The sequence below is a fragment of the Peromyscus eremicus genome, unplaced genomic scaffold (assembly GCF_949786415.1).
Source record: "Peromyscus eremicus unplaced genomic scaffold, PerEre_H2_v1 PerEre#2#unplaced_110, whole genome shotgun sequence".
Taxonomy (NCBI): domain Eukaryota; kingdom Metazoa; phylum Chordata; class Mammalia; order Rodentia; family Cricetidae; genus Peromyscus; species Peromyscus eremicus.
This window is the reverse complement of record NW_026734349.1, coordinates 399582-410269: the sequence shown is the minus strand read 5'-3', so window position 1 is coordinate 410269 and position 10688 is coordinate 399582. Positions and strand designations below refer to the sequence as shown.

Below are 10688 nucleotides of genomic sequence, written 5' to 3'. Positions count from 1 at the left end.
CTGAGCTAAATCCCCAACCCTTAGAATGAGTTGATTCTTTGAGAGGTCAGATTTATATAGCCATTAATATACTGAGAAAGTGTATTTTTAAGGATATGGATGAAGATGTTGTCTTACTGATAGAGAAACTTGGTTTGATTATTGCACATTTTACCAGTTTTGCTTTGAGCAGTTTTGTTGTTGCTGGGTGAAAGGTTTTTGTTTAATTATTTCAGTGCTGTATTTGTTTTTGTGAAGGATTTCTGTTTCCCTTTGCCTCCACAGACACTCAGGCTTGCATCATTCAGAAGCACTGGGGCACTTTCCTGTCCTCAAATTATCTTCCTGTGCATTGCCTTAGTGATTTGGCACATGCTTTCTCCTTGGAGTTTCTGAACACTTCACAATGCCTTCCATTGTTTAGCCCCAATTTATCCCACTACTTTCAATTTTAAATGTATCTGTTTCCAGGAAACTCATTCCTTTCCTACAATCTGGGGTAAATTGGCTTCTTGTCTAATTTTATAGTTCCCTGTGTTTATCTGAATACTATCACATATCATAACTCTCACGTATCTTTGACTCACTCATCTGAATTTCATGTTGGTCATTTGAGGTCCTTGAAAACATTGGATTTGCATACCAGCATGAATGCTGCTAGGCATGAAGAACTTGGTGTAGGGTAAGATGGACAAGAAATATGAATATCAAATCAGATAATATATACTTTTTGAGAATTAACTTGGCAATTCTAATGTCAGCACAAAATAACTTTCTCGATTTATCTTACAATGACTATGTTTAGTTCAGGTAATCTATTTAAGATAAATAGGGTAGTTTATACATACATGAATGAGTGCTCTAAAATGGTAATATTTAAAAGAAATTTCAAGTTTTCCCTTTGATAAACTTGTTCTACTACAATAACTTCTATGCATAGTGAATTTAATAATGAAAATTCTTAAATATTATTAAGGACCAGCCTTAATACTATTCTTCACAGGGGCCCCGAAGAGATCCTGCAAACGGCAAGAATTATTTTTGAGGAAAGAATCCAAGTACACTGCGCTCTTAGTCCGTTTACTTTATACTGTTACCTATACAGCTTCAGTTCAAACTCATGCCTAGCTCCTCTCTTGCCTGATTTCTCGCTGCCTCTATCTACTGCCCCCTCTATGTTCTGAATTCTTAATTCTCTCATGTTAGTTTTACCCCAATCTTGGTCTTTCTCATCTTGTTCTTACCCATCTTGTTCTTCCCCATCTGGCTCTTCTTCATCTTCCATCTCATCCTCAAGTTCTCCATCTAGTTCTCCAGTCAAAATCCTCTCCATTCAAAATCCTCAAAAAGTCCTCTCTAAGTCTCTGAGGTTTACAGTCATATACCCATGCAATAGTACTACTCTAGCTAAAGCCAGGTCACCAGGCTTGAAATCTTACTGGGTCATAAAAGCAGACAAGAGTTTTCCTCAGGCAGTGACCATCAGGCTTTCTTTAACAACTCAAAAGGGGAGTGGTAAAGGAGGAGGTCTACTAAGAGCTAAAATGGGTCAATATTTCAGACAAAGGGAATTTATGTGCTCAAACTTCATTCCTAGAGGTGGTTAGGTAAATGTTAGGAGTCTAAAATGTTAGTATGAATACCACTAAGGTTGTATAAGAAAGGAAGGTCTGAGCTTAATTTACCTTAATTCAGGAGGTTGTTTGACCCTGGATGCTTGATAGGTGTTTCAGATAAGATACACTGTTATGAGTTCTTGGAAGCATACATAGCATACAAGGAAATCATTGCAGGAATCAGCTAATATATATACAAAAGCTAAAATGTCACCAGGATTTCTTAAGGCACAGCTTGACCTTTAGAAATGTCCTTGACTTTTCAAGGTAGTAGCTTTTGTGATAGTAGCTGAATTCCATTACATTTTCCTGTGGCTTACAGCAGTTCTGGTTTTTGCGTTTAGTAAAAAAAAAAAAAAAAGGATAATGTTTAATTCTCTCTAGGGCAGTAAAAAACGTGGATAAATTTAAATATGAAGATGACTGACTTGAAAAATAAAAAGTAATGGTTAATTAATATGGATACTTAATATTTGTATCAATAATAATATATATTTATAATTGATAGTCTCTGTAAATGGTAAGCTGAGAATTAGTATAACTATCTAATAGGTATAGTTGTATAAGTTAGAATACCTCTGTCCCAAAAAGGGAACAACGGAATAACATAAAAAAATCTATCATAAACTAGTATGACATAATATGGTCAGGTGTGTCTGAATACTATGAGTCTCAGTTGTTATAAAGAAATGATTAGTTTGAAACATTAACTCTATTAATCTCTGATTGGTGGTATTAATTTAGTTAAATTGTATTTTCAAGAGGCATTGTTAGATAAGGAGTTACCTGAGTTAGTCACGAGCATCTGTGTGGCCAAGGCTGCAGTTGAAGCTTACCTAGTTTAAATTTGTAATCAAGGCAATATTAAACCATTGAGCTATGTGAGGACAGTAATAACCTGTGTCAGGGTATACATAGCAAGGCTTGTATACAGAATAATTGTCATAAGTACATGAGGAGAATGTCTGATAGTGTATATATTTCAGGATCATGGGCAGAAGTTATACAATAATAGAACATTTTTAAAGGGCAGTCCACCCCTAGGCTGGAAAGTTCAGTATAGAAAGATGGGTAAGTGACAAAGGCTGTAGAAATCATTCTTGGTTGCTTCCTGCTGATATGGGAGTGAAGCTGGGGGTCCTGATGGCTACAATGCTGTGGAAGCCCAGGAAGCATAGGCTGTTTCAGGCTCTATGAGACATGTAGTGTCCTGTCTCGTGGGCTGGAGGGTGGGATGCAGGCCTGAGCTGGGTAGCACATCTGTGTGGGCTGGAGGAAGGGGTGAAGACCTGCAGCTAGACAGCATGTCTGTGGTCCAGAACATGACAACCTGTAACTCTCTAAATGATTAGAATTTCTGTATTAATGATAAACATGCAGTTGAGGAGTTTTAAGGAAGAAACTTTTTCTCGTAGGAGTATGTAGATGAGGAGTCTTATTAAATAAGAAACACAGAGCCAAATGCAGAGTTCAAAGCCCAAGAGGTCAGAGCAGTAGCTGAGAGCTGAGACTTAAAAACCTCCTGCCGCCTCTCCTCATGTACTTATGACACTTCCTGCCGCCACTGTCCTTCCCCTCAGAAAGAAACCTACTTCCAGTGTGTCTTTTTATTGACTTTTTTGTTCTGCCTCCTCATTGGTTGTAAACCCAACCACATGACCTCATCATCACTGCCTGTCTATACAGACCTCCAGGTCTTCTGTGGTTGGTATTGAGATTAAAGGCATGTGTCTCCATGCTGGCTGTATCTTTGAACACACAGAGATCTGTCTGTCATGTGATCTGGATTAAAGGTGTCCACCACCACCGCCCGGCTTCTGCTATGGCTTGCTATTAGCTCTGATCCCCACGCAACTTTATTTATTAAATACAAATAAAATCACATTTCAGTACAAATAAAATATCACCATATTTCCCCTTTTCTATTTTAATAAAAAGAAAAAAGGACAAAAGTTATAACTAATATAAGAAAAACTATATAAAGTGTTATGACATTATGATTTTTTTGTTACATAAATTAATTTTAATTGATTTTACATTTGTTCAATATGTTAAATAAACATTTTATAAGCTTGTATTTTAAGGTACTTTATTTTTTTCACTAGTGAATTTTATTAGAATATTATGATTTTTTGCTACTACATAAATTAATTTTAATTCATTTTACATTTGTTCACTGTTAAATAAATATTTTATGTGTTTATGTTCTTTTCCTTATATGTTTTCTATGTTTATTTATACATTATTTAATTTTGAAATTTTTAGAAATGATAATACAATCACATCCTTTCCTTTTCTATTTCCTTCCCTTCCATATCCTCTCCTCCTGGTTACCTTTCAAATTTATGATCTCTTTTCCTTAATTATCACACACACACACACACACACACACACACACACACACACACACCCATAAATATATTAATACAGCATTCCCAGTCTATTTAGTTTTTCTTGTATATGTATATGATTCAGAGCTGACGACTTGATATTGGTAACCAGTTAAAAGGGTCATCCCTGGGGAAGACTAATTCTTTTGCAGTCTGTAGTTATTTGTTTAAGGGTAAACCCTATGAGATTTCCCCCTTTCAAGTGAGCATATTGATTGGTTTGTCCTTATTCAGGTCTTGTTCAGGCAGTCATATTGTTGAAATATCAACTGTGAAGCTTCCCTTTGATTTCTGGTTCCTACAAACTTTCCTCTTCCTCTTAATGATGCTCCCTGAGCCTATATATATATATATATATATATATATATATATATATATATATATATATATATGTGTGTGTGTGTGTGTGTGTGTGTGTGTGTGTGTGTGTGTGTGTGTGTCTTGGGGCTAGACACCCCACAATCACTTGTTCTCTGAATTTGAGTGGTTGTGGTTTTCTGCAATGGTCTCTCTCTGTTGCAAAGAGAAGCTTTTTTTTGGTGAGGGTGAGAGCTACACTTATTTGTAGTAAGTGGAATTCACTTAGGAATTGTACTGATTTAGTCAAGTGGTAGTACTGCATTCTCCTCTAGGACGCATGACCTCACTAGCCCCAGCTAATTTCCTAGCTTTCAATCACCTGGCATGATTTCCCTGCTGTTGAATGGGCCTAAGTCTAATTAGAGAGCTGTTGGTGGGGTTTCAGCAGCAGCGGTGGAATGTAGGTGTTGGAGAGTTCCAAGGATGAATTTTTAGACAATAACAGATTCTTGAACTAAGCCATGAGTATCCTTAGAAATTGAAAGTGAACAGGAAAGGAAGTACACATTTCTGTTCGCAGAAGTCTGGTGGCTTCCACGAGATGAGATGTGGTCTGAAGGATGGTGTGACTACAAGCGACTTCCAGGAAATCAAGCAAAGGGATGGTATGACTACAAGCGACTTCCACGAAAACAAGCGCCTCCTTGGAACCATCCCAGTGATGGCAACCGTTGTGCCAAACAGACCGCCTCTGGGAGACAAGAGACCATCTCTGCTAGCCAGACCCTCTGAAGGAGGCTACAGTAGATACTACTGTCACATGGATTACCAAAAATGGGATGAAGGCCGCTGTTTTTCTCAGAATCCAAGAAGTGGCCCACCCTACAAAAGAGGTCCTTATGGCTCCCCATGGTCAAGAGATGAGTATGCCACAAGCCGACAGCCTCAATACAGGGCCATGAGAAATGGCTTTAGTAGAAGACATTTCTATTCTTCCCATTATTCAAGACAACAATCTGCCCATAAACGAGGCGCTCCATTTTTGAGAGAATCACGTGTGGGCAGGAAGGACTCCCTACACAGCAGATTTGGCTCCAGTCTCAGCAGTAGAAGCAGGATGCGCTCCTTCCATCAGTCTCAACATCGATGTAAAGAGAGAGCCATCCAGTTTTTGAAAACAGCAAGAGATACTGTGCCTTCAGGTTCTTCATCCAAGGTGTTAAAAACCCCCAGCCGGCTGACTGAGAAGGAACAGGCTGATGCTGCAAGCAAGTGGGCTAATGAAAATCCCAAGAAGTCAGAAGAAAACAACTTGGCTGAAATGTCCGAGTTTGAGACGGGATCCAAGGCACCGTTATGTATCAACCAGACAGAAGAACCCGAGTCAAACACAAGAGCTGGCCCAGAATTGTGTAAAGACAGCCAGCTTAGCAGTCGCTCAAAAGCAATTGCATCAAAAATCACGGAGATTGAGAAGGTTTACCGACAAGTCTGTGAAACTTTCAGGATGGTGGTGGAAAGGCTGGTTGAAAAGGATCGTTCCTTAGAAAAATCTATACAGTTTGCAATGAAGCAGAGTTTGCATGAAATAGGTGAGCAACATATTGAAGAACTCAAGCATTTCATTATGGAGTATGGTAATTCTACTCCAGATTTTGGAGACCCTTTTTAGAAGAATTAGGGCTCGGTTCAAACCAATTTTTAAAGCTTCTAGATATTTCCCTTTGGACTTTTGAAATCCTTACTATTTTGTGATGAAGAGAAATACTTTATGATAACTGACCACATTGCTAGTATCAAATAAACATCTACAATAGTTTTTAAAGTCTTTTAATTAGAATGTTTTTCCTATGTGTAGAATCGTCTAATCCATCTTTTTACATTTCCTCTCTTCCAAAAATAATGTACCAGGCTTTCCTGTTCCCCCATGGAGGGACTAACCCTTTTGGAGGAGGGCATGGGGCATTGGGGGGGAAGGAGGGAGGAGATGGAGGAGCGTTGAGAGGGTGATCTGTAGTTGGTATGTAAATTGAATTAAAAAATTAAAAAATAAAGCCATTTTGTGTACCCAGGATAAGACCTGGTCCCATTGCCAGGGGATGGCATGAGGAGAATTTGCGGGGAAGCGAGAGAAAGGGAAGGAGGGAGAACTGGGGTTGGTAAGTAAAATTTTAAAAAAAGTATATAAAAATTAAAATGAAAAAAGAAATGTGGCAGAAGACATCAAGGCCAGCAGAGCTCACCTCTACTTGTGAGTCAGTGAACAGAGAGGAGACAATTTGGACATTACACTCACTTCTTGATCCTTCCCAGCATAGCACTGAGCCAAAATACACAATTTGGGGCAATAGGTACATTAAAAATCATGGTTTGAATTACATCTCAATTTCATTATCTCCTTTTTTTGAGTCAAGGTTTTACAGTCTGGACCTAGGTAGACTGGAAACAATTGTGTACACCAGGCTGTCCTCAAAATCACAGAGATCCCCCTGCCTCTGCCTCCTGCATGCTGGGATTAAACACATGTGCTACCATCCTCAGTATTCTCTTCCTTATGGCCAAGATGTAAGAGTTATGATGCATACTTGTAGGCAGAGTTTTTTTCCTTTGGGCCTCCAGCTCACAATTTAAAAAATGACATGGAGACATACTATTAATAATGAAAAGCTCAGCCTATAGCTTATGCTTGTCCCACTAGCTCCCATAACTTAACCCATTTATATCAATCTATGTTTTGCCTCATGGCTTTTTACCTCTCTTCCATCTTGCAACTCCCCTTTCCTCTCCATGTGCCCTGGTGTCTGTCACACGCCTAGATGCATCTCTCTTCCTCACTTTCTGCCTGGAAGTCCTGTCCAACCTCTTTCCACCTAGCTATTGGCCATTCAGCTCTTTATTAAAGCAATCAGAAGGCACCTTGGCAAAGACACATCTTCACAGTGTACAAAATAATTATTCCACACTACATACTTATTGATTTTTTGCCAAGCTGGTCTTTGTGGTACTTTGATGTCACAGCTGGTTAGGTGTATTTGTTGTTTCCTTCCCTTGGCTGCTTGCACAGCACCAAGTACTACGAAAATTAGTCCTCAGGGTGCAGACTTTCAGGTCAGTTCCAGCTTGGATCCTTCCAGTCCGGTGTCTGAAGCACATGGTATTTTCAGCAAGAGAGCCTTACCTCCAACTTCTGTGAGATGGTCAAGGGTAATGTCAATACCCCATATTGTTTTGGGACTCTCAAACTCCCCTTACCAACAACTCAAAAGGGAGTGTTTCATCCCTGGTACTGGGGATTTTGCTAGACAGTCTATGGCTTTTTGCAGAAACATTGACAGCTCAGCTGAGTGAATTTTCATTTAAAGTACAGATGTATACACACACACACACACACACACACACACACACACGAACACATACAAGTAATTTTAGATAAATAATCATTTTCTTATTTAGGGTTTCTGTTGCCGTGATGAAGCACCATGACTCAAAAATGAGTTAAGGAGGACAGGGTTTATTTGGCTTACATTCCATATCACTGTTCATCAGTCAGGATACAAACCTGGAGGTAGGAGCTGATGCAAAGGCCATGAAGGAATACTTCTTATTAGCTTGCTCCCTATGGCTTACTCACCCTGCTTTCGTATAGAACCCAGAAACACCAGCCCAGAGATTGTACCCCCCACAGTTTGCTGGGCCATACCCAACAATCACTAACTAAGAAAATGCCCTACTGGGTTGCCTACAGCCCAATCTTATGGAGGCATTTTGTCAGTTGAGGCTCCCTCCACTCAGATGATGCTAGTTTGTGTAAAGTTGACACAAAACTAGCCAGCACAATCACTATGGCTTTTTTCAAGCATCCTTACTGCTATTTCTACATCTTCTCCTCCATCCCCAATTGTATTGACCACCTTCTCTCCACTCTAATGAAAACCTCTCCTGTTTTCACTATTTCCCCTCATATCATTTGTGTATTGTTATTCTTCACTCTAGGGCTCCTTCCCATGCCCTCCCCTCTGTGCTACCACTTGACTTTCATAGTTTCTGCACATACGCCAGTTTTCATATTCGCATCTGAAGATTTGGAGGTAGGAATCACAGAATAATGAGAACATGTGTCATTTGACTTTCTGTGTCTGTGTTATTTCACTTAATACAATATTTTCTAGTTCCATCCCTTTGCCTCTAGATTTCATTTTCTTTACAGATAAATAGTATTCCACAGTGTATATGTACTGCATTCTCATTACCCATTCATTAGTTGAAAGCTATTTAGGTTATTTCCTTTTCCTAGTCTTTGTGAATAGAGTGGTAATGAACAAGACTGAGCAAGTATCTGGGGTAGGATATCAAGAACTTTGGACATATGCCAAAGAACTTCATAGCATGCTTATCAGGTATGAGTTTTCCTGCATATGTATACACACACATGTATGTCATGGCCACGGAGATCAGAAGAGGTATTAGTTCTTTTGGAACTGGAGATAAATAATGTTGTGAGCCTCTAAGTAGGTAATGGGAATTTAAGCTTGGTCCTCTGCAAGAGAAAAATGCTGTTAACCACTGAGACATGAGACATTTCTTTCTCTTTTTTTTTTCATTTTTCTTTATTAAGAAATTGTCTACTCACTCTACATACCACCCACAGATCCCACCTCCTTCCTTCTCCAACCCCCAGCCCTCTCTTCCAAGCCACCCAACATCCCCACCTCTCCCAAATCAAGGTCTCCCATGTGGAGTCAGTAGAGCCCAGCACACTAAGCCCGAGAAAGTCCAAGCCCCTTCCCACTGCACCAAGGCTGTACAAGGCATCACACCACAGGCACCAGATTCCCAAAAGCCTGCCCAAATTTTTTTTTTATGAGGCTACAGTTACCCTGACATCAAAAACACACAAAGATGCAACAAAGTAAGAAAACTACAGACCAATCTCCCTCATGAACATTGATGCAAAAATACTCAATGGAATACTGCCCAACCGAATCCAGGAACACATCAAAAAATTTATCCACCATGACCAAGTAGGCTTCATCCCAGGGATGCAAGAATGGTTGAACATATGAAAATCTGTCAATGTAATACACCATATAAACAAACTGAAAGAAAACAACCGCATGATCATCTCATTAGATGCTGAAAAGGCCTTTGACAAAATCCAAAACACCTTCATAATAAAAGTTTTAGAGAGTTCTGAAATACAAGGAACATACCTAAACATAATAAAGGCAATGTACAGCACACAGCTTAATGGAGAGAAACTCAAGAGAACTTCAAGTACTATATTGAATAAATATGGAGAGAGTGAACAGCATTGTCTTGTTCCTGCTTTTAGTAGAATCTCTTTGAACTTTTTGATGTTGGCTGTTTTCTTGCCGTAAATTGTAAATTTACAGTAAATTTAGTATGTTCAACCATCCTTGCATGTCTTGGATAAAGCCTACTTGATTATGGTGGATACTTTTTTTTTTATGTGTTTTTGGATTTGGTTTGCCAATATTTTATTGAGTATTTTTGCATCAATGTTCATGAGGGAGATTGGTCTGTAATTCTCTTTCTTTGTTGCATGTTTGTTTGACTTGGGAATCAGAGTAACTGTAGCCTCATAAAAGGAGTTTGGTAATGTCCCTTCTGTTTCTATTGTGTGGAATAATTTGCAGAGTGTTGGTATTAACTCTTCTTTGAAAATCTGGTAGAATTCTGGGTTGAAACCATCTTGTCCTGGGATTTTTTTGGTTGGGAGACTTTTAATGTCTGTTTCTGTTTCCTTAGGGCATATTGGTCTATTCAAATTGTTTATCTGGTCTTGATTTAACTTTGGTATGTGTACCTGTCTAGAAAAATTGTCTGTTTCCAATTTTGAAGAGTACAGGTGTTAGAAGTATGACCTGATGATTCTCTGGATTTCCTCGTTGTCTGTTGTTATGTCTCCCTTTTCATTTCTGATTTTGTTAATTTGGATGCTCTCTCTCTCTCTCTGCCTTTTGGTTAGCTTGGATAAGGGCTTGTCTATCTTATTCATTTTCTCAAAGAACCAACTCTTTGTTTCACTGATTCTTTGATTTGTTCTCTTTGTCTGTATTTCATTGACTCCAACTCTCAATTTGATTATTTCCTGGCATCTCTTCCTCCTGAGTGAGTTTGTTTCTTTTTGTTCTAGAGCTTATAGGTGTGCTATTTAGTCACTAGTGTGAGATTTCTCCAATTTCTTTATGTGGGTATCTAGTGCTATGAATTTTCCTCTTAGCACTGCTTTCATAGTGTCCCATAAGTTTGAGTATGTAGTACATTCATTTTCATTGAATTGTAGGAAGTCTTTAATTTCTTTCTTCATTTCTTCCTTTACCCATTGGTGATTCAGTTGAGGATTATTCAGTTCCCATGAGATTGTAGGCCTACTGTAATT

At 38.8% G+C, this 10688-nt stretch overlaps 1 protein-coding gene across 1 annotated transcript; it reads left to right on the top strand.

Annotated features, from left to right (window-relative positions):
• Nucleotides 1-4814: 4814 nt before the first annotated feature.
• Nucleotides 4815-6110, top strand: LOC131901548 (periphilin-1-like). The gene has a single exon (XM_059252670.1). The coding sequence runs from the start codon at nt 4887-4889 to the stop codon at nt 5955-5957; it is 1071 nt and encodes a 356-aa protein (XP_059108653.1). The 5' UTR covers nt 4815-4886; the 3' UTR covers nt 5958-6110.
• Nucleotides 6111-10688: the final 4578 nt, after the last annotated feature.